We start from the raw sequence: 25,042 nt of genomic DNA, 5'->3' as shown, positions 1-25,042 counted from the left end.
GTTTCAAATGAAACAAAGAGAAAGAAGAGGGCAGAGGGGGTATAAAAAAGACTCTTCTGGATGACTGAGTGGAAGTCATGTAAGACAGAAAAATAGAGTTGTCTAAAGAGCAGAGGGGAAGAGTGACAGAGTTGGATAGCCCAGGAAGGGTGAGTTGTCTGCGATCAGATCATGGGAGGGCTTCTCTGGTGGCTCAGATGGTAAAGAATCTGCCTGCAATGCAGGAGATATGGGTTCAGTCCCTGGTCGGGAAGATCCCCTAGAGAAGGGAATGGCAACCCACTCCGGTATCCTTGCTTAGAGAATTCCAAGGACAGAGGAGCCCTGGCGGGCTATAGTCCATTGGGTCGCAGAGTCACACACGACTGAGCGAGTAACTCTTTCACTTTCTTTGCACATCATTGGAAGGCAGGACAGATTGTTAGTGTCCTTGCAGGCACTGAAGGTTATGACCTAATTCAATAGGCCTCGTACTTCCCATGTAGGACAGGCTAGTTTGACTTTCTGTCCCCGAGGAAGAGTTGGAAGGTTAGGGTAGATGTAATCAGGAGAAAGAAGTCTGCCATCAGCCGTTTATACTGCAGGACAGAACCTGAAGTTTTTAAATCCCAACAAGTCCAAGTATTTTAATTTCTGAAATTTCTGTTTATTTGTCCACCTTATCTCCAAAGCAAAAATTTTCTAGAAGAATGATAAAATATCTAATATGGTGATATACACATAGAAAGAAAGGAACATGAGTTCAATCCCGGGGTCAGGAAGATCCCCTGGAGGAGGAAGTGGCAACCCACTCCAGTATTCTTGCCTCGAGAATCCCATGGACAGAGGAGACTGGCTGGCTACAGGCTATGGGGGTCACAAAAAGTCAAACATGTCTGAGTGACTGAGCATACACATTGAAAATGGTTTGATCAACATGTGTCAGGTGAATAAATATTAAAGTTTCTTAAACTTAATATAGAGCTTGATCCTCTGTGTTAGTCAAGCATGAATCAAATGAAACAGAAGGTCCTTGGACTGTGCCTTGAAGGTAATATGGAAACACATGGAAAAAGGTAATCTCTGCAGTGAGCAGGGCTTGAAAGATCATTACCCACTTATAAACAAATAGGTTATCCCTTTCTGTTAGTACTCTACCACTGTAGCAGCTGGAGGCCTTTGGAAATAATGAGAATATATATCAGTAAAGAAGTATGTCACCCTCAAACAGTTGTTAACCAGATCCTTTTAAAGGCTATGTGGAACAGCAAAAAATGTGGAATTCTTCAATATTCTGTGTTTTGGGTACAACCAGATTCATCAACTTCATGACCAGAAGTAATAATTCTTCAATTTCAGGTGTATTTTCACTGTGCCCATCTGCACTTATTCTTGGCATGACTTCACTAAGGGTTCAGAACTAAGGAAGGGTTTGATAATTCAGGCTAGGGTAGAGATCAGCTTTTAGTGGTTGATGATAAGAAGTAAGACTCTTCATATATAAATGGGTCTTCATTCATATCTATAATAGGTTAAAAATCATGAAGACAACTTGAATCCCTCTAAATTATTCTCTACCTACCACCTACAAAGAAAACATAAATGCCCTTACATCAGCATCCTAGAATAACGAAGAAGTGGATTCTGAAGATGGAACTTTTTGGTCAAACTAGTAGTTAAAAACTGACTAGAAAAACTGTATCTTACTCTTATCCAACCATACTCCTTCTCCCAGCAGTACCTTGTATGTTTATGTATATTCAAAAACGTTAGTTAAGCACTAACTGTGACCCAAGCACCATGCTTGGCTCTAAGGATAGAGGGATGAATAAGACCTAAGGAACTGTCAGTCTGGCTGCAGCCCGACATGGGTACTTGACACCAGGCATGAAGCTGGTCATCATCGTCACCACTCTGTGTCATCTCTGATGCTACAGCCTTTCTCAATATTATTTAATCTGAATTACCCGCCAGGTATTGTTATTCCCAGTTAACACAGATGAAGGAACTGAGATGTGGTTACTTCATATTGCTACCTACTTGAGGTTAAGTAACTTGCTTACGAGAGGTGAATGGTTCCACCAAGATTCAAACTTAGATCTGTCATATTTCATTCAGTTTACTCTTGCTATTTCTAGAGTTTTTCTATCCCCACTTTAATTTAGTGATAAGATATGCTGCATTGACTACCTTATATTTAATAGGGAGTCTAAAATTTACAAAGTAAGTTAATTAGTGAAAGACATCCCTAAATTATTTTTCCATACTTATTTTTGGTGGCATCTACTTGTCTGTCAAATCACTTAAAATCTTAAAACAACAATATAGACCTACTGGATGCATATTTGATTTTGAGGTAAATCAAAATCTATTTTTATTTATAAAATCAAAATTTACCTATATAGTGTTATATCATTCTTCATCTTATCTCTTTCACCATACTTTTCTGTTATTCAGTATTAGACATGAAAATTGGTGGCATGTTACAAAGTTATAAAATTGATGACATCCAGCCATACTAAATTTCAGGAAGATATTGAGGAATATAAATATTTATAGCTGTTGCCGGACAACTGGACTTTACGATGAGTGACAAAAAGAGGAGTTTAAAGAGACAGAGTATGTTTTACAGATATAAAAGAATGAACAGAGATCATATATTAAGAAAATAAAACCTACATATGTAGAAAAGATTTCTTAATGTTATTGAACCTAGGAGTGACATGTCATTTATCCTAGATTTAAGAGAGGGACTGAACCATAGGAAAGTAAATAAATACTCATCTTTGTTATGATGAGTAACATAACAAAAAAGCAGTAAATTTAAATGCATTAGGACCTTGTGATAACGTTATTCCTAGGTTTCCTGCTAAGGGAATATGTACTTAATGATGGACACCATGTTGCAGTAAGGTAATAGTCACAGAATACTAGAAGGATTGGAGTTGATCTAGTCCTATCTGGTTTGTTTTAGTGTCATTTCATTCATTCCTTCAGCAGATTGTTTTAATACATTGAGCAGCTTGGATGTACCAGGAGTTCTTCTAAGTGCTGGAGATGAAACAGTGAATCTGGTAGTTGTTGTTACTCAGTCATGTTCGACTCTTTGCGACCCCGTGGACTGCGGCATGCCAGGCTTCCTTCACCATCTCCCAGAGTTTGCTCAAACTCGTGTCAATTGAGTTGGTGATGCCATCCAACCATCTCATCCTATGTTGTCGCCTTCTTCTCTTGCCTTCCATCTTTCCCAGCATCAGGGTCTTTTCCAATAAATCAGATCTTTGCATCAAGTGGCCACAGTATTGGAGCTTCTGCTTCAGCATCAGTCCTTCCAATGAATATTCAGGGTTAATTTTCTTTAGGATTGACTGGTTGGATCTTCTTGCAGTCCAAGGGACTCTTAAGAGTGTTCTCCAACACCACTGTTCGAAAGTACCGATTCTTCAGTGTTCAGCCTCCTTTATGGTCCAACTCTCACATCCATACATGACTACTGGAAAAGCCATAGCTTTGGCTATGTGAACCTTTGTTGGCAAAGTAATGCCTCTGCTTTTTAATACGCTGTCTAGGTTTGTCATAGCTTTTCTTCCAAGGAGCATTGGAACCTATTCATATAGTGGGGAAGATGGACAAGAAAAAGAAAAACAAATATATATTAATGCATGTATATGAGATCTAATAAATGGTACTGGTGTACCTATTTGCAGGACAGGAACAGAGATGCAGACATAGAGAACAGAAAGGTGGACTTGAGGGTAAGGGGGAATAAATTGAGAGATTGGGATTGACGTATGTCCTGTGTAAAACAGCTAGTGGGAAGCTGTTGTATAGCACAGGGAGCTCAATTCAGTGCTCTGTGATACCTAGATGGGTGAGATGGAGGGGTGGGATGGGATGGAGTGATGGGGTGGGAGGGAGGGGATATATGTATACATATAGCTGATTCACTTTGTTGTACAGCTGAAATTAACACAACATTATAAAGCAACTATACCCCAGTAAAAAATGTTTAAAAATCAATTTCAAAAAACAGTCACAAATTCTTCAGGGATGTTAGAGGAAATATATGTTGCCATTTGAACATAGGAGAGCTTGGCAAATCAAGGGAGGTCTTTCAGAAGGAAACAACATCTTGGGCTGAGACTTAAAGGATAAGAAGAGCTTAACCAAGTCAGGCTGATGAGGTAGAGGGTAAAGTTTGTAGCAGGAAGAGGGAATATCCCATACAGAGGACAAGAAATGACACCAGCATGGCAAGACCTAGGATGTGAATAAGGGAATGGCAAGAGATAAAGAGTTAAGCAGGTTCCATATCACTCAGGCTCTCTTAAGACAAATCAAATAGTTTCTGCTTTTTCCTAAGAGTTCTGAAAAGCTATGGCAGGATTTCAGTCAAGGAGATTTGCATTTTAGAAACATCAAGTCATAATATAGTAAGTTTAGGAGACTTTCAGGTAGTCTTAAGATGGACATCCCCTATGCAATTTTCACACCATAGTGTCAGAGAGATTTTCTTATTGCAGTGTTACTATGTGTGGCCTTAGTTATGAGAAAGTAGATCTGAGTTATATGTTGACAGCAATGCAAAGTCATTCGTCATAAAATCACAGAGCACTAGAACTCCATCATTTTATAAATCAGAAGACTGAAGGCCAAGAAGCAACATAAGCTGCCAAGGTTGCAGAGTGACAGGTGATTGAGCGACCCAGAGTGACTCAGACCAGCCCCTCTGGACAGGATCCTGCCTCAAAAGACAGGATCAAAAGGGTCTCAAAAGGGTTTCAAAATGGTTTCCACCTCAAAAGGTTTCCAAAAAAGTCATGTTTTACAAAGAAAGAGAACAGTTGTGTTCAGAAGGGTCAAATTATTGATTTCCTTTTCTTTTTTTTTTTTTCGTTTAGGAACCCTTCACAACCTTCTTCCTGAATGCAAATGATGGAAAATTTGACCATCCTAATCGAACATTCTCGTCCGTCGCGAGGTCTTGGAGAACTAGTCAGAGAGATACTTCTGATGTAAAGGTAAGCTCTTTTATTTGTTGATATTAATTTCAAACTGTGTTGAAATTTTTATTTGTTTAAGTGGGTGTATAAGATACTTTATTCTGCAGCTTTGTTCCATCATATTTTAAAATTATGTGGTACACCTAAGAGGAACTTGAAAATAATTTTGAGTGTCACAGAAAATGACTCAAGATTCTTTTATATTACTCAGTTAAGATGTTTTTGTTATTTTAAAAAATTCCCATCTAATTTAGATCGAATAATCGGTAGATGGAAAGAAAAGCCTATAAATTGCCTTTCCTGCTGTTAACTCAATATTTGGCTCATTCCAGAAAACACAGCAGGAATTGGATTTGACCTTAATGTGTCATATTGTTATAGCTTGCCCAGCTTTGGGTTTACGTAGCCTGGGGCAATTAATAAAGCATTAATGACAAGACCCATTTAAAATGTAGGCTTTTCTGTACAGCCTTAGCTTTTACTTGACTGTGCCTGGGGATACTACGCAACAATACACATTAGATTAAACCAACACACACATAATATCCTGGGCCAGCCGGAGAGCAGAGTCATTTTACTGTTTCTACTGGCTTACCTATTGGTATATATAAAGATGTATTACTCCTTTGTATGGACTTTCATTTTTAAAAAAATAGTCTCATTCAAAACATTAAAATACATTTGTTCTTCAATTTTTTCCTCATTTTTTTCTGATAAGATTATATGATCCGGTTATTACATAGATATATGTTTTTTATTTTAATCCCTTTTTCTTCAGACGTTTCTCATCACTGCCACTCATGCTGCTGAATATACAAATGTTATAGTATCATTCCATTTAGTGTTTTAATCCAACAAAAGGTAGTGAATTAAAGTAAAAATTGTCATTTACATGTTTATGCTTTATTGCAAACATTTTTAAAAGGCAGTTACAGTGTTACTGAACTATAAGAAATTGAATGAGTACAACTTTTATTTAGTTTCTTTCAAAGCAGAAAACAAAAAGAATGGATCCAAGTAAACTGCAGCATCTTTATGTGTCTTATTTGTTGCTGTCAGAGTTTGCATAAATGAATATTAGTTTATATGTACAATGTATTCACATTTAGAAATAAGATAATTTAATATTCATTCTTACTATATGAAACTCTGAAGGCCCATATTTTCCTCCTATCAAACTTATGATTTCACTAAGGAATTCAACTCTGAAAGATCCATAAACCATCATTTAAACTGATTTACAAAGAATGATATCAAGAAGAGAATCCATTTCTTATTTAATAATGCTTTGAGAATTAACATAAAATGGGGAGTCAGTAGGCTTTTAGAATTAACACAGTAACTTTAAAAAGCATTCAATAGCTATTTTAAATGTGAATTAAATATTCTTATCTATATTTTAAGGCTTTCTATCATACATAAGATTATTAATTATCTTAATTCAGACCTGTGTCCATATTATATCAAACTTTCAAGTGAAAATGCTTGTTTTCGTGACACCATTTTCTTAACTCTTGACATCATCAGGAAACAGAAACTTGGTTTTTCAACTTCATTCAAACGTTCACCCTCACAAGCCCACACGTGAGTCAGTCATCCTAATTTATGTATGTAGGTAGAGTTTTAGGCTTTACCTTCTATCCTAAGAATTTTATTGATTCTTCTGATCACCAGGTATCTCGCCTAGTTACATGTCAGTCTCGGGACCAGTGTTTTTATATTTCTAAAGAAAAATGCCTCTGCAGTATCTCCTAATGTAGATTTAAGGTCTTGTATAAAAGAGAACTAGGACAAAGGGAATGGTTTTATTCTCTCTTTGTTAGCGTCGGTCTTGTCCTGCGGTAATGAGTGCAAGCTGGGCAGAGAAGGAGCCACGGTGAAGTGACCTCTCTAAAGAGAGATCTTACGAGTTAAGTCAGACCAGTTCATTTTTACCTTTTTTTTTTTTTAATTTCTCTGCTCTAGCATAGTCTTGGTAACAGTGACATTCAACTTACTGAAGTTCTTATACTAATTTTTCCTTAATGCCTTCAAAAGTTGTTATATTACTTTTTGAATAGCTATGCAGATGTCAGAAAAGGGAGCTGTGACAAAATGTCATTAAGGTGACATAGTGTAAATTAATACAGTTAATGGAGGTGCTCACCACTGACTCATTGACCCATTATGAGCTCTTGTGGAATTAACGAATGCCAGGGCATCAATCTTTGGAAAAAAGGAAGAAAAGAGATGGCGGCTTTAAAACCTTGCAGTGAATTATATTAGAAAAGTGAAAACGTCTGGGTTGGATTTGATTTCACTAGGAAGCCATAAAATGGTATGCTCTCTCAGAAAAATATATTAAACTGGAATGTCAGATTTGATGCAATAGGTATACAATTATGATAGTGTTAATAGTGGTCTTCTATCATTCTAAGACATACTTTCAAGTCCAATTTCTCAGCAGCTTGAACTTGTCATAAGCTTGTAAATTAGAAATTCTGTTTGAGCATATTTTCTTATTATTGAGGGACACGTATAATACTATTAACTGTACCATGGGGTTTTAGTATAGCTGTTAAAACATACTAGAAATCACATTTACAGACACAAAATGCCTGTTTTAATATTCATCTTGCCATTTCTTTAATAATATTTGGTGTCTTTCTGCACTATTTTTCATTTAGGAAATTTTAAACTACTTGGCTTCTTTCCTTAAAGAGAAGCTGATTAACAGAAATCTGTCAATGGTAAGAGAGTAAACAGAAGAGCTGTTGTTTTAAGTAGGCAAGCTGGTGCCTTACGTGACTCTGTAGGAGTGCACTTACCAGTTGTAATAGGGGAGTTCATTCTTCTCAAGTAATTCTCAGTAGTTTTCAAACAGGCTCTTTTCTTGGTTATTTGATACAGTCCTCAAAACAGTAGCATAAGATAGAGATCATTATCCCTATTCCATAAAGTAGGTTCACAGATATTAAGTGACTCGCCTAAGTTCACACTGCAGGTAAAGAGGGAGCCAGAACCAGCACTGAGGGCCATTCGGTTATTCCCAGTGCTTTATCCGTTGGATGGTCTGCTGCTTTGGTTTTTCTGCATGATCTCACAATCATATCCAGCCATACCAGCTGGTGCTAAGTCTCTTCAGTCGTGTCCGACTCTGCGACCCTATGGACTGTAGTTCGCCAGGCTCCTCTGTCCATGGGATTCTCCAGGCGAGGAACTAGAATGGGTTGTCATGCCCTCCTCCAGGGGATCTTCCTGACCCAGAGATCAAACCAGCGTCTCTGATGTCTCCTGCATTGGCAGGTGGGTTCTTTACCACTAGCGCCACCTAGGAAGCCCAGCCACATTGACTAGTTTGGAGTAATTGACTGATCAAGTCATACTCTAATCATTAATTACTGTGTACAAACCACCCCTCAAAACTAGTGGCTTAAAAAAATTTTTTTTTTTAATGCAACCATTTATTTTCTCAGAGTTCTGCAATCAGAATAAAGTTCCTCAGGTACAGCTTGTCCTTGATCCATGTGGGGTCAAATTGGTTGGCTCCTCTGGGTCTGAAAAGTTCAAGATGACTTCCTTCACATGCCTGGTGCCTTAGCAAGTATGGCTGGAACTGATGGGGACTGTCTGGTCCTCCCTCTCTTTGTATAGTCTGTCTGGGAAGACCATCACAATTTTTGTTTCATGGTGTCTCCCTACCAAGAAAATAAAAAACAGAAGCTGCAAATCCACTTATTGCCTAGGCTTGGAAGTCACATACTGTTACCTCCATAGTATTGTTTTTGGTCAAGGCAAGTCACAGGGCCAGCCCAAGTCAAGGGACAGGATAAATGGACTCCACTTCCCCATGAAATGAGCAGCAAAGTCACATCTCAGAAGTACATGGAGGTTGATGGGATCGTTGTGGTCAACTTTGAAAAAAATGTTCTTAAGTCCTCTTTCCAGTCACAATTCACATTCCTCCTACAAACAAAATATACTCAGCTTATCCCCCACAGTCTCATCCCATTATTGGGTCAGGCTCAAAATCTAGTAGCTGATGATGTCTATCAGGTCCAGATACAGATGAGGTGCAGAAATTCCTAATTTGGGGATCTGGAAGATAAAAAGACGAGTTATCTGTCCCATGTACTTTCAGCCCCCAGAGGTGAGACAGGAACAGGTAAACCTCAACAGACAGTCTGTTCAGAAAGGGGCTACTATGGAAGGTACAACTCCTGGTCACAGAAAGTTGGGGCCAAACCCTCTTTTGCCCAAGTTGGTGCAGCAACTTTAAAAACTCGTGGATTTTTTCTGTGTATCAAATTATAGTTCACTATCAGAAAAAAAAAAAAAACTGTTGCTCACCAGTTCTTTCAAGAAGGAGCCTGCTCATAAGATTCTTGGAATCCCTTTTTGTGGCCAAGTGGGCCTGTAAACGGCTATCTTAAATTTTCCTGAACAGTTACAAAGGGTTTTACAGGTGCCCTTTTACCTATGGTTATATTTTACTTACAGCACCTTAGAATATCCTTGTCTGAACTTTTTTTTTTTTTAATTTTGAGAATCTGACAAGATTGTCCTAGGCCCCTGTGTTTCTCTAAGTACTACTTTAAATCTGAGCAGGTTATTCCATAGCTCATAATACTTTATCCATGTACTAGTAAAGGAGCTTCCCTGGTGGCTCAGCAATAAAGAATTCGCCTGCAATACAGGAGATACAAGTTCAGTCCCTGGGTTGGGAAGATCCCTGGAGTAGGAAATGGCAACCCACTCAAGTATTCTTGTCTGAGAAATCCTATGGACAGAGGAGCCTTGCAGGCTTGAGTCCATCAGGTCAAAAAAGAGTCGAACACAACTGAGCAACTAAACAACAATAACGACAAATACTATTACAAGAAACCAGTGGTCACTTTTGACATTCTGCTTAGAAACATCCTTAACCAGAAGCACGAGTTCATTAGGTCTTTTTCTGTCTTTGAAATGATTGCAGGCATGCATCAGGTTAGTTTTTCCCATACTGCAAACCATGCATTGATTTTCTCCTGCTTCCAATAGCAACTTCCTGACTGACCTGCCTCCAACAGTCTCCTCACCTCCTTACCTCCATCCTTCCAGCTTCTGCCTCCTGCCTGTCTCAAGGCCAATGCCACATGTTTTTATTACTTCAGGACTCCACTCCCAGGCATCAATTTCTGTTTCAGTTACCTATCACTGTGTAACAAATCACCCCAAACCCATCTTAAAACAACGTCAACTATTATTTACTGACCATCATGAAATTGGAGTTAAGGCTCAGTAGAAACCAGTCAGGTCTGTGCTTCAGTGGGAGCTGGAGAGGCTTGGCCAGGCCAAGATGGCTTTATTCTCATGTTTTGTGCCTCATCTGAGCTGACGAAGTGGTCAGGGACTGTCCAGGACTGTCTGTCTGTCCATACAATCTTTCCAGTCATATGGCAGCCACACAGATTTATGTGATGATTGGCTTCTCAGGAAACAAACGAGGCAGCTGCCAAGCCTCTTAAGTCTTAGGCATCTGTGGAAGCCCTGGGGTGTCATTCTGTCCCATTCTCTGTGTTGAAATTAGCCAGCCCGTATTCAGAGGTGGGGAGAATAGAGTCCACCTCTTTGTGGGAGGAATCGGCAAATGGACGTGCCAGATAGCAGACTGTTACAGGGATGGTTGAAAATACTTTGTAAATTACTAATTCTTAGAAATTTGTAAGTTTCAGTTTGCTTTATACCATTCTGTTGAATCTAATTGTGCATTTGGACAAAACCAAAATCTGAAGCGCAAGTAACTTATACATCTGCTTAGCTTAGGTTACATATAAGTCAGTCTAAATATTTGATAAAAACGTTTAAATCATCTGAAATGTCTACATAGATATCCATTCAAACATAAATACCCAAAGTGACAGAACTTTAAAAAAAAAACAAAAACCTGATTACAGGATGTATTTTGATACTGGATAAACTCTATCAACTGAGTGAATAGCTTCAAAAATGTGCTTTGCATAAAGCTGTGGAATGTGTTGTTGCACACATGTTGCCCCCCTTTAATCCTCACATCCAAACTGTGATTTAGTTGCTGTCACATACACAATTGTGATGTATGTGACACATACATCACAATTTTGTATATCAAGAACTGTTTTTTTCTTAAAGCTTAAGAAATTTGCCCAGACTGGCAAGAAGTCTGGATCTCAACTCAGAATGATTTGATCCCAATGCACAGAAAGTTGCACTTCCCCACTGGAAGGGACAGTCCCCAAACTGCCAGCCTGCCAGCCTTCCCTTTCACTACAACTGACTGGTAGCCCTGAGGTAACTGCTTTAACTAACACAGTTTGAAAACCACAGCTTTCAAAACTTTTTACCACTATTTCATGGCAAAAATTCAGGATTTAATGAACATATCGCAATGATCTATTTATTTTTCATTCCACATATATGTATTGAGTACCATTTTTATATGTCAGGCACCATTCTTACAAGTCAGTGGTGAACAGGTGAACAAGAGAGACAAGATCCGTGTCTGGAATTTCCATCACAGTAGGACTCGGGAGCATAAGTAAATTTAAAAAAAAAGAAAGAAAAGGAGACTTGCTACACAGAAAATTAAAACAGAATGAAGTCATACAGAGTTGTTACTGCTTTAAAAGGAAAACCAGAATGTGAGCACAGGGACCTGGATCTAAAGTGTTTGGGCTTGGCTTCTGTCTTTATCACCTATTTGCAGTATAGTTATTAGCAAATCACTTAACCTTAATGTTCATTTCTACAAAGTGGGAAGAATGAGGATACCTGTCCTAGGAAGATTTTGTGAAGATTAAGAGAAAGATGTGAAGTTCTTAGAATAGTGCATGACACAGTAAGATACAAATGATAATTCCTGCTGTCTCAAGATTGAATGACCAGATGTGACATTTCAGCTCTTTGCTTGTCTTGGAGCCCAGACATAGTGATTATTATCTTCTTGGACCTAACATTTAAATCTCAGCGATGAAACTCTCTTATTCATGAAATTTTAAAAAATAAATGTCTTAAGCAATATAAATGTGAGCATAAATTATGTACAGATGCCTTGTATTTATGTATTAAATTTAAAATCAAAATGCCATTTGAAACAAGATTTTAAAACAATAAAATTAAGGCATAAAAACTTGCACCCACTCAGCTACCTTGGCAACTTCTCCCTAGACTTTTTGTGGTTTACTCTCTCTTTCTTTCCCTCCGGGAAAAAGGAAAAAAAAAAAAAAAATTCCCCAGCTCTGCAACTTTGGTCTTTTGGAGCTTCAAGGTTTTACAAATATGCCGTGCCTCAGGAATTTTTCATATTGCTTTAAAATGTGTCTGTGTGGTTTTTTTTTTTTTTTTAATCTGTATCCTAAAAAACCAAAAGTAACTGACAGAGTGATTCAGGGAGAGTTTCTTCATCCTGTCAAATGTCAAGCCACCAAGAGCTTACACCAACATCTTAGTTAACACCCTAATTTATGACCATGGTCTGGTCGGCCAGATGAGGACCAGAGTGGAGAAAATGTCTCACTTAAGGATCATCCCGAAGGCCCTGATGGTCCTACTTTTTCATGATTGGCCACAATTCAAGCCTTCCCAAGTGTTCCTGTTGAACCCTCCCTAAATAACCATCAGGGCGGAGGTTCCTCAGCCTCACTTTGTTCTCTTTGGTGACAGCCAGCAATTTCATTTAACTTAAATTAAAGTTAATTTCATTTCATTAAAATGAAAAGGACCTGGTCTTCCACGTTTTCAGATTTGCTACAACTTTTCTAGCATTGTTAAAACCAACTTTTCAAAAATTTAAATTGGACTCTTTTCCACTTCTGAACCTTTCAGCATAACTAAAATAAACAAGATAACATTTTTTAAGCTTCAAAAGTATCCTATCAGGAGATGCAAATTTTATTTCTTCGTGCATCCTTTTTTCTTTGGTTTAATCGAGTACTCCACTAGCTCTTTTCCTATCTTGAAGCATTCTTCCAACCATTTGCATATTCCCCAGAGGATTTCTAGTGATATTAAAATAACTTTGTCTAGCATCTTCAACAGTTTAATATTTAATGAGCACCTGCTGTGTACAGAGTATAGCACCACAAGCTGTGGAGGATTCAACAAAATATAAACCTCACAACATTAGGCTCAAAATCTGCTTTGCCCAAATTGTTATTAATATAAAATCCTAGGCTTCTTATGCCTTTGCAAATATAACTGAATAACATTCAGTGAAATACTAAATAGTATTACAGAGGCATGCAGGTTAATGATAACCATATATATTATATAACCCTATTCCACAGGAAACAATGGGAAATAATATGTACGGAAAACATGAGAGCACCGAGACAGTTGAAGATAAACTGAAACTCTTTGGGCGGTCTAAATAAAAAAATAAATTGTGTTGCCGTATCCATGTGGATGTACAGCATATCCCTCTTGGTCCTTAAGAAAGCTTATGTAGTATAGTTCTGGACACAGAACATGAACACAAACATCCAACAAAAGACAGAAGGGAAATCCCTGACTTATGTGAGCCTCTTACATATAAATCACCCTCTACATGAAGCAACTGTGCGAGCTTTCGTTCCTCTCCCCATTTGGGACCATTTGGGAGGCTCCTTCTACTCTGTATCATATATAAAACGGGTAACATTCAGATAGCAATGTTCTACATCTTGAACTAATTTCCCATGTTTTCTCAAACAGTGAAAGCGTTAGCCGCTCAGTCGTGTCCAACTCTTTGTGACCCCATGGATTGTAGCCATCAGGCTCCTCTGTCCATGGAATTCTCCAGGCAAGAATAATGGAATGAGTAGCCATTCCCTTCTCCAGGGGATCTTCCAGACCCAGGGATTGAACCCCAGTCTCCTGCACTGCAGGCAGATTCTTTACTGTCTGAGCCACCCTTTTTATATACCTTTTTATATGCCCGAGCTCCCTCCTCTCCACCTTTATTCTTTACTTTGACTCTTAGTGTCTTGCCTTAAAACAGATGTAACCATGGCAATAGCTCTTCTTTAAAATTATTGCAGTACAAAATCCAAACAGCTTAGGTGGACATAAAACTTCCTTATTCATCTGACTCCGTATGCCTCATCCCTCTATCTTGATCTGTCCCCTAATATCCTACACTCTACGCATACTCAGTTCCTGCCACTCCTTGGCAGTACTCCCTGCTGGTCCCCCTGCCCCTTCCCCATCTTTATCAAACTCAATGTCCCATCTCCAGTGTAATCTTTTCTGACTTGCCAGAGTTGCCTGCTCTATCCTTCCTGCTCCCTCGTGCCTTGTTTGTACTTCTTTCATTATTATTGTGTATTGTAACCACCAGTTCATACATCTGCCCCATAGGCCAGAATATGAATCACTCAAAGGTAAGGCCATGTCTGTTCATTATTTGTTTTCTCAGTACCCATCAAAATGTCTGGTATTCAGACTTTACTACGTGAATAAATAAATATTGGGGATTATGTAATGGATTTTGGAAATTTCTGTTTAAATGGCTTAAATGGAAGAAATGGATTCTTAAAAACCTAAGCTCTGCTTATACAGAAAATTCATTTATGTGAATCTGTTCAAACTCTGATAATGCTGGAGAAGTAAACATTATTATATATTTCTTATGGTTCACATTTAGCATCATAAGAATGGATAAGGGTCAATTTCTCACAGAGGATTTGCTCACATGGAAACTCTCTTATGCTATAGCAGATAAATGTTGGTTTTAGTATGAGAACCCATAGAGAGAATGCTTGTGTATGTGCATTTCTTGGGCTGAAGAATCCAATTTATTTGAAGACCTCAGAGTCTGTTCTGTTTTGTTTGTTTGTTTGCTTGCTTGCTTTGTTTTGTGGAGTTTTTATTTTCCTTTCTGTGGCTTCGGGCAGTTTGGGATTTTTTTAATGTTTTTATGCATCCCTGTGTACCCATAGTGAGATGCAAATTTTGGTTACTATGCCATCCATGTTGAACATGTTACTCAAATAAATGTTCTTATAATTTTCACAGTATAAAGTTAATTTAACCCTCATCTTGATATTTGTGAAGATTAGTATTTTTCGTGTTTTTGATGGTATACGTAAAAACTGTAGTTTTTCATCTTCATTTCCTGCAGTTTTTTAAAAGAAAGGACAACAGAAATTTTTAAGGTTGTGAAATCAGTTTCTGTGGCATATTTATTCTAAATTTGTGCAAACCACATACTAGACATTGTGCATCAAACACAAGTTTGCCTTGAACCCAATTGTTAATGTCCTATGTGCATACACTAAGTAACACAAGTTGTCTTTGCGTTCAGTTTAAGAGTTTACTATTCGAGTGGCACATGCAGAATATTTAAAACTTAGTATGTTGCATTATCTCTTAGTTTTCTTTAGTGGTAGGTATAAAAATAATTTATTTTGCCAAATTATAAAGTGAAACTCTGAGTCTCTTCATGAAAGTCATGTATTGTAATTGCCAGGGGAGTCAAAAAGAAAAGTAGAAGATGCTGCATGATTTTTAAACAATATTAGCAATATTTTAAACTTTTTTTAAATTTTGGTATTTTAATAGTATTCAGAAAAGTCTGTTGAACAGCGTAGACTTGTGTATATGGCATTGTATACTTGTTTACTAATACTGTTGGGAACTATTGTTGATTCTGTAACCCATTTCTCTTAAGTAATCCGTGGCAAGACAAGATTGAAAATCTTATAATTTGTCAAGCATATTGTTGAAGAAAAATATCTTCTTAGGCTCTTATATGAAGAAAATTAAATGAAGAATAGAATCAAGTAATAAAATACTGGATTTAAGTGAAGAAATTAATTCTGTTATATAGTTTTTATAAATTAATACTTCTGTTCAACTGATTTTTAAAGTGGTTTAATATGCTACATTTTTTATTCCTGGCAGGAACTAATTCCAGAATTCTATTACCTTCCGGAGATGTTTGTCAACAGTAATGGATATAATCTTGGAGTCAGAGAAGATGAAGTAGTGGTAAATGATGTTGATCTTCCCCCTTGGGCAAAAAAACCCGAAGACTTTGTACGAATCAACAGGATGGTAAGAGCAATTTTGTTCTTTCTTGAGCAGTCACAAGGAAGTAAAAAATACTCTGTAGTTTTTTTATGTTTTTAGCTATTAACAAATTTTCATTTAACATCTGTAAATACAAGGTTAATTTTTTGAGAAAAAAGAAAGGATTTTACAGTTGTCTTTTGACAATGTTCTTTATTGTAAAGTGGATTTTCCTTTCATGAGGACTAATAAAGGAATGGTAATTCAGTTATCTTTGCTCCCTTAGGAGAAGACAATCAGATGAGCATCTGTTGACTAATGCAACATATTCTAAAATGCTTGACATTAATACCCATTCCTTATTTTTGTCTACTGGCTGTATCTGTTCTCTTTCTTCACTCATAAAATATTCAAAACAAAATAGTGTACATTTAGAACATATTTATCTGTAAGAAATTGTAAGGTGTGAAACATACCTTGCTGCTACTAAGTCACTTCAGTTGTTCCCGACCCTGTGCAACCCCATAGACATCAGCCCACCAGGCTCCCCCGCCCTTGGGATTCTCCAGGCAAGAACACTGGAGTGGGTGAAACATACCTTAAAGTATCATATCCTTGACTTTAATAGAACACTCATACTGTAAACGCTCTTAGACAGAAAATGCCACTGCTTTTTAAATCTGTATGACAGATATCTGGTGTAAAAGAATGTGTAGATATTGATAGAATGTTTGCATGTGGTTATTTTATAGATTTTAACATATTTATCCATATTTAAGGAGATTTTAGTCTCAGTGTGGTTTTGGTATATGGAATTAACTGATTTACCAAACAACCTCTCTAGTGTTCTTTTTCTAGTTCTTGGCCAATTGAAGAACTAGATCAATAAACTCAATGACCTAAAATATATTTTTAACCCTGTTTCACTCCCAGTTTTTTCCAGCTATCCCATAAATATGTTTTATTTTGTTTTGACAGTATATTTATTTGAATTAGAATCCAAATAATGCCCACATATTACAGTGGATCTCATATATCCCCGAGTCCCTTCTTTTGTAAGAGCTGTGTAATTCACATATATCACACAGATATAATTCACATACCATGCAAGTCAACCATTTAAAGTTAAAAAAAAAATGGGTTTTAGTCTATTCATAGAGTTCCACAACCATCACCACAGTCAGTTATGAACATTTTTATTATCCTGTAAAGAAACCCAATTCCCTTTAGCATCCTCACAATTTCCCCCATTCTTCCAACCAGCCCTCGGCAACCACTGATCTACTTTCTGTCTCTATAAAGATTTGCCTTTTCTGGATAAACAGGATCAGAAAATATATGATCCCTTCCTCTACCCTACCCCTGATTTTGTGTCTCTTTTTGTCACAGTCAGTCAGTCACATGCTGCCTTCAATTTTAGAGCTATCTTTTCTGTCTCTAAGACATATTTTACTTTCAATATACTTACTCTAGAAAGTTGGTACTGAGGCAGTAGACTCGGTTTAAAGACTCATTTAACCTATCTTCAAAGTTACTAAATAGATCATCTGTAATTTAGTCTCATCCTGGGGTAATATCTTGTACACACGCATGTGTGCTCAGTCATGTCCGACTGCTTGTGACCCCATGGACTGTAGCCCACCAGGCTCCTCTCTCCGTGGGATTTTCCAGGCAACAATCGTAGAGTGGGTTGCCATTTCCTTCTCTAGGGGATCTTCCTGACCCAGGGATGGAACCTGTGTCTCCTGCATTGACAGGCAATTTCTTCACCATTGAGCCACCTGGGAAGTGAGGTGATATCATGTAGTACCTAAATTTTTTGTAGGATTTCTCTCACTTCTCAATCTATAAATTGGTACTTTTGGATATGTGTTGTCGTTTTACACTATCTTCTTAAGCAAGAGATTTCTCTCTTTAATTTATCTTTTAATGTGAAGGATTTATACTTTAGTGATGCATGTTTCTAAGAATCTGCTTATTTTTAGAACAGGTAGTCCATAGTTACCACAGTACCCTTACATACTTGAATTCGTTATTGTTGTCATTTAGTTGCTAAGTTGTGTCTGACTCTTTTGTGATCCCTGTGGACTGTAGACACCAGGCTCCTCTGTCCATAGGATTTCCCAGGCAAGAATACTGGAGTGGGTTGTCATTTCCTTTTCCAAGGGATCTTTCCAATTCAGGGATCAAAATCGTATCTCCTGCATTGCAGGTGGATTCTTTACCACTGAGCCACCAGGGAAGCCCCACATACTTGAATATTGACTATGATATCAATGTAAAGATACTGCATCTACAAATCCAACCCTAGAACCCACTACGTACTGAGTGATTTCTGAGTTGAGTGATTCTCAGTTTCTCAGTCATATCTGCCCTGGTGCCTGCAGTAGTATTTAGTCACCAAATATTTGCTGAGTGAATCACATAGAGGTAGTAAGGATTTTAGCATGCTGTCTCAGATCAGATCAGTCGCTCAGTCATGTCCGACTCTTTGCGACCCCATGAATCGCAGCACGCCAGGCCTCCCTGTCTATCACCAACTCCCGGGGTTCACTCAGACTCACGTCCATCGAGTCAGTGATGCCATCCAGCCATCTCATCCTCTGTCGTCCCCTTCTCCTCCTGCCCCCAATCCCTCCCAGCATCAGAGTCTTTTCCAATGAGTCAACTCTTCACATGAGGTGGCCAAAGTACTGGAGTTTCAGCTTTAGCATCATTCCTTCCAAAGAAATCCCAGGGCTGATCTCCTTCAGAATGGACTGGTTGGATCTCCTTGGAGTCCAAGGGACTCTCAAGAGTCTTCTCCAACACCACAGTTCAAAAGCATCAATTCTTCGGTGCTCAGCCTTCTTCACAGTCCAACTCTCACATCCATACATGACCACTGGAAAAACCATAGCCTTGACTAGATGAACCTTTGCTGGCAAAGTAATGTCTCTGCTTTTGAATATGCTATCTAGGTTGGTCATAACTTTCCTTCCAAGGAGTAAGTGTCTTTTAATTTCATGGCTGCAATCACCATCTGAGTGATTTTGGAGCCCAGAAAAATAAAGTCTGACACTGTTTCCACTGTTTCCCCATCTATTTCCCATGAAGTGGTGGGACCGGATGCTGTGATCTTTGTTTTCTGAATGTTGAGCTTTAAGCCAACTTTTTCACTCTCCACTTTCACTTTCATCAAGAAGCTTTTTAGTTCCTCTTCACTTTCTGCCATAAGGGTGGTGTCATCTGCATATCTGAGGTGATTGATATTTCTCCTGGCAATCTTGATTCCAGCTGGTGTTTCTTCCAGTCCAGCATTTCTCATGATGTACTCTGCATATAAGTTAAATAAACAGGGTGACCATATACAGCCTTGACGAACTCCTTTTCCTATTTGGAACCAGTCTGTTGTTCCATGTCCAGTTCTAACTGTTGCTTCCTGACCTGCATACAAATTTCTCAAGAGGCAGATCAGGTGTTCTGGTATTCATATCTCTTGAAGAATTTTCCATAGTTTATTGTGATCCACACAGTCAAAGGCTTTGGCATAGTCAATAAAGCAGAAATAGATGCTTTTCTGGAACTCTCTTGCTTCTTCCATGATCCAGCAGATGTTGGCAATTTGATCTCTGGTTCCTCTGCCTTTTCTAAAACCAGCTTGAACATCAGGAAGTTCACGGTTCACATATTGCTGAAGCCTGGCTTGGAGAATTTTGAGCATTACTTTATAGGCATGTGAGATGAGTGCAATTGTGCGGTAGTTTGAGCATTCTTCGGCATTGCCTTTCTTTGGGATTGGAATGAAAACTGACCTTTTCCAGTCCTGTGGCCACTGCTGAGTTTTCCAAATTTGCTGGCATATTGAGTGTAGCACTTTGACAGCATCATCTTTCAGGATTTGAAATAGCTCAACTGGAATTCCATCACCTCCACTAGCTTTGTTCGTAGTGATGCTTTCTAAGGCCCACTTGACTTCACATTCCAGGATGTCTGGCTCTATGTCAGTGATCACACCATTGTGATTATCTGGGTCATGAAGATCTTTTTTGTTCAGTTCTTCTGTGTATTCTTGCCATCTCTTCTTAATATCTTCTGCTTCTGTTAGGTCCATACCATTTCTGTCCTTTATTGAGCTCATCTTTGCATGAAATGTTCCTTTGGTATCTCTGATTTTCTTGAAGAGATCCCTAGTCTTTCCCATTCTGTTGTTTTCCTCTATTTCTTTGCATTGATCGCTGAAGAAGGCTTTCTTATCTCTTCTTGCTATTCTTTGGAACTCTGCATTCAGATGCTTATATCGTTCCTTTTCTCCTTTGCTTTTCACTTCTCTTCTTTTCACAGCTATTTGTAAGGCCTCCCCAGACAGCCATTTTGCTTTTTTGCATTTCTTTTCTATGGGAATGGTCTTGATCCCTGTCTCCTGTACAGTGTCACAAACCTCAGTCCATAGTTCATCAGGCACTCTATCTATCAGATCTAGGCCCTTAAATCTATTTCTCACTTCCACTGTATAATCATAAGGGATTTGATTTAGGTCATACCTGAATGGTCTAGTGGTTTTCCCTACTTTCTTCAGTTTAAGTCTGAATTTGGCAATAAGGAGTTCATGGTCTGAGCCACAGTCAGCTCCTGGTCTTGTTTTTGCTGACTGTATAGAGCTTCTCCATCTTTGGCTGCAAAGAATATAATCAATCTGATTTCGGTGTTGACCATCTGGTGATGTCCATGTGTAGAGTCTTCTCTTGTGTTGTTGGAAGAGGGTGTTTGTTATGACCAGTGCATTTTCTCGGCAAAACTCTATCAGTCTTTGCCCTGCTTCATTCCGTATTCCAAGGCCAAATTTGCCTGTTACTCCAGGTCTTTCTTGACTTCCTACTTTTGCATTCCAGTCCCCTATAATGAAAAGGACATCTTTTTGGAGTGTTAGTTCTAAAAGGTCTTGTAGGTCTTCATAGAACCATTCAACTTCAGCTTCTTCAGCGTTACTGGTTGGGGCATAGACTTGGATTACTGTGATATTGAATGGTTTGCCTTGGAAACGAACAGAGATCATTCTGTCGTTTTTGAGATTGCATCCAAGTACTGCATTTCGGACTCTTTTGTTGACCACGATGGCCACTCCATTTCTTCTGAGGGATTCCTGCCCGCAGTAGTAGATATAATGGTCATCTGAGTTAAATTCACCCATTCCAGTCCATTTCAGTTCGCTGATTCCTAGAATGTCGACATTCACTCTTGCCATCTCTTGTTTGACCACTTCCAATTTGCCTTGATTCATGGACCTGACATTCCAGGTTCCTATGCAATATTGCTCTTTACAGCATCGGACCTTGCTTCTATCACCAGTCACATCCACAGCTGGAATTCTTTTTGCTTTGGCTCCATCCCTTCATTCTTTCTGGAGTTATTTCTCCACTGATCTCCAGTAGCAATCTGGGCACCTATTGACCTGGGGAGTTTCTCTTTCAGTATCCTATCATTTTGCCTTTTCACACTGTTCATAGGGTTCTCAAGGCAAGAATACTGAAGTGGTTTGCCATTCCCTTCTCCAGTGGACCACATTCTATCAAATCTCTCCACCATGACCCGCCCATCTTGGGTTGCCCCACAGGCATGGCTTAGTGCTGTCTAGTCAGGTCCAAACTAGTGAAATAAAACAAATCTTTTCACTCAGGCAAGCAAAGTAGCAAAAATTGTTGGACCAACTTTTCTCTTGCTCGTGCTGTTGATTGAACTGATTGAACACAGGTTTTCATGTGGGCACTGATAATTAATAAGTGCCAGTTCAGTTCAGTCACTCAGTCTTGTCCGACTCTTTGTGACCCCATGACCTGCAGCACGCCAGGCCTCCCTGTCCATCACCTTCTCCCAGAGTTCACCCAAACTCACATGCATCAAGTCGGTGATGCCATCCAGCCATCTCATCCTCTGTCGTCCCCTTCTCCTCCTGCCCCCAATCCCTACCAGCATCAGAGTCTTTTCCAATGAGTCAACTCTTCGCATGAGGTGGCCAAAGTATTGGAGTTACAGCCTCAGCATCAGTCCTTCCAATGAACACCCAGGACTGATCTCCTTTAGAATGGACTGGTTGGATCTCCTTGCAGTCCAAGGGACTCTCAAGAGTCTTCTCCAACACCACAGTTCAAAAGCATCAATTCTTCGGTGCTCAGCCTTCTTCACAGTCCAACTCTCACATCCATACATGACCACTGGAAAAACCATAGCCTTAACTAGACGGACCTTTGTTGGCAAATATCTCTGCTTTTTAATATGCTATCTAGGTTGGTCATAACTTTCCTTCCAAGGAGTAAGCGTAATAAGTGCCAGGTGGTTATATTAGAGAGAGATTGACTTGGGGTTTAAAAGTTCCCTGGCTCTGGAATTTAAGCTCTCCCATTTACTAGCTTCATTGCCCTGAGCAAATTATGAGATATCTTTTGTCCTCGTATGTCTTATCTGTAAGGTGGGAATACCTTATATATGGTATATAAGGTATATATATACCTTATATATATTTAAATAAAAATGGTATTTTTATTTAATAAAATAAAAAGCATTTTATTAAAATGCTTTTAATAAAAAAGCATTATTTATCATAAAATTTACTTGTATAATGATTTTTAATATATTTACAGAGTTTTGTGACCATCACCAAAATCTAATTTTAGAACATTGCTTTTACCCCAGAAAGAACCTGTGCCCACCCCCAACCCCAGACAGCCATTAATCTTTTTTCAATTTCCTTGGTTTGCCTCTTCTGGTATTTTACTTAAATAGACCCATATAATCTGTGTTGTTTTGTTTTTGACGTCTTCCACTTCGCGTAGTTTTTGAGGTCTATCCATGTTGTGGTGTATATCAATTCTTTGTTCCTCTCTTTCATAACGATACTCCACATTTTGTTTATCCATTCATCAGCTGATGAACTTTTGGGTTCTTTCCACTTTGGGGCTGTTAGGAACAATGCTACTATGAGCATTCCAATGGACGTCTCTATATGGACAAGTTTTTTTCCTTTCTTTGGGGTTTATACCCAGCAATAGAATTGCTCAGTTCAGTTCAGTCACTCAGTCATGTCCAACTATTGGCGACCCCATGGACTGCAGCATGGCAGGCCTCCCTGTCCATCACCAACTTCTGGAACTTGCTCAAACTCATGTCCCTCACATCGGTGAGGCCATCCAGCCATCTCATCCTCTGTCATCCCCTCCTCCTCCTTCCTTCAATCTCTCCCAGCATCAGGGTCTTTTCCAGGGAGTCAGTTCTTCACATCAGGTAGCCAAAGTATTGGAGTTTCAGCTTCAGCATGAATCCTTCCAATGAATATTCAGGGATGATTTCCTATAGGATTAACTGCTTGGATCTCCTTGCAGTCCAAGGGACCCTCAAGAGTCTTCTCCAACACCACAGTGCAAAAGCATCAATTCTTTGGCATTCAGCTTTCTTCATAGTCCTGCTCTCACATCCATACATGACTACTGGAAAAACCATAGCTTTGATTAGATGGACCTTTGTTGGCAAAGTAATGTCTCTGCTTTTAATATGCTGTCTAAGTTGGTCATAGCTTTTCTTCCAAGGAGCAAGTGTCTTTTCCTTTCATGGCTGCAGTCACCATCAGCAGTGATTTTGGAGCCCATTATATCTACTACTGTGGGGAAGAATCCCTTAAAAGAAATGGAGTAGCACATAGTCAACAAAAGAATATGAAATGCAGTACTTGGGTGCAATCTCAAAAATGACAGAATGATCTCTGTTTGTTTCCAAGACAAACCATTAAATATCACAGTAATCTAAGTTGTATGCCCCAACCACTAATGCTGAAGTTGAACAGTTCTATGAAGACCTACAAGACCTTATAGAACTAACACCCAGAAAAGATGTCATTTTCATTATAGGGGACTGGAATGCAAAAGTAGGAAGTCAAGAGATAACTGGAATAATAGGCAAATTTGGCCTTGGAGTACAAAATGAAGTAGGGCAAAGGCTAATAGAGTTTTGCCAAGAGAACACACTGATCATAGGAAACACCCTCTTCCAACAACACAAGAGAAGACTCTACACATGGATATCACCAGATGGTCAATACAGAAATCAGATTGATTATATTCTTTGCAGCCAAAGATGGAGAAGCTCTCTATACAGTCACCAAAACAAGAGCAGGAGCTGACTGTGGCTCAGATCATGAACTCCTTATTGCAAAATTCAGACTTAAAATTCAGAATTGCTGAGTCATGTGGTAAATTTATGTTTAGCTTTTTACAAAATTAGCTGTTTGCAAAGTGACTGTGTATCTTGCATTCCTACTAGCAATGTATGACTGACTGTTCTAGTCCCTCCATATCCTCTTCAACACTTGTTATTTTCAGAATACAGTGCTTCTTCAAAATAAATCTGTATAATATCACTGTAAACACATATTATCAACCTTCATGTTCAGTGTACTAGGAACTAGAAGGATTGTGTATAATATGGTGAAGTAACTGTTTCTCAAACGTTTGCTTTCTCTCTCCAAAAGAATAAGTTTTATAACTAAAATATGAGAAATAAATACATGTGCATTTCTGAAAATGGCATAAAACATATTTATTATAAGTAATAAGTTCCAGTTCACAGGTGGCTCAGTGGTAAAGATCTGCCTGCTAATGCAGGACATGAAAGAGACTCGGGTTCAGTCGCTGGGTTGGAAAGATCCCCTGGAGGAGGAAATGGCAACCCACTCCAGTATTCTTGCCTGGAAAATTCCATGGACAGAGGAGCCTGCCGGGCTACAGTTCATAGTATCACAAAGAAGCAAATACAACTGAGCACATGACAAGTTCCAACTTGGTTTCTTGAAGAAATGAAAGAAGCAAAGCACCATATTTTTTCTCTATTTAAAAACAATTCTTGGTATCTTTTAAGCATTAATGAATATCATAAAGCTTGTGAACTAAACCTATTCTGCATGGAATGAAAGATTTTACACAAAATTCTGCTTATTTGGAAAAGTCAAACTGCCTGCATCTTGGTTCTGTGAGGCACGAGGAGGCAGTGCCAGGTTGAGTCAGTCCTTTATAGGAAGTGCCTAGCCAGCACACAGTAGGCGGCTTGAG

General features: G+C 38.6%; 1 protein-coding gene across 6 annotated transcripts in view; it reads left to right on the top strand.

Moving 5' to 3' along the window:
- NBEA (neurobeachin) overlaps positions 1–25,042 on the top strand; it is a 674,548-nt gene that overhangs the window by 593,329 nt on the left and 56,177 nt on the right. For all 6 annotated transcript variants that reach the window (XM_070800567.1, XM_070800569.1, XM_070800566.1 and 3 more), the window contains 2 exons: positions 4,881–5,000; positions 15,861–16,013. In XM_070800567.1, coding sequence (XP_070656668.1) covers positions 4,881–5,000; positions 15,861–16,013 — 273 coding nt within the window. The remainder of the gene's footprint in view (positions 1–4,880; positions 5,001–15,860; positions 16,014–25,042) is intronic.

This window comes from Bos indicus, chromosome 12 (genome assembly GCF_029378745.1).
Source record: "Bos indicus isolate NIAB-ARS_2022 breed Sahiwal x Tharparkar chromosome 12, NIAB-ARS_B.indTharparkar_mat_pri_1.0, whole genome shotgun sequence".
Classification (NCBI taxonomy): domain Eukaryota; kingdom Metazoa; phylum Chordata; class Mammalia; order Artiodactyla; family Bovidae; genus Bos; species Bos indicus.
Note: the sequence above shows the minus strand (reverse complement) of the source record. Positions and strands in the feature narration are given on the sequence as shown.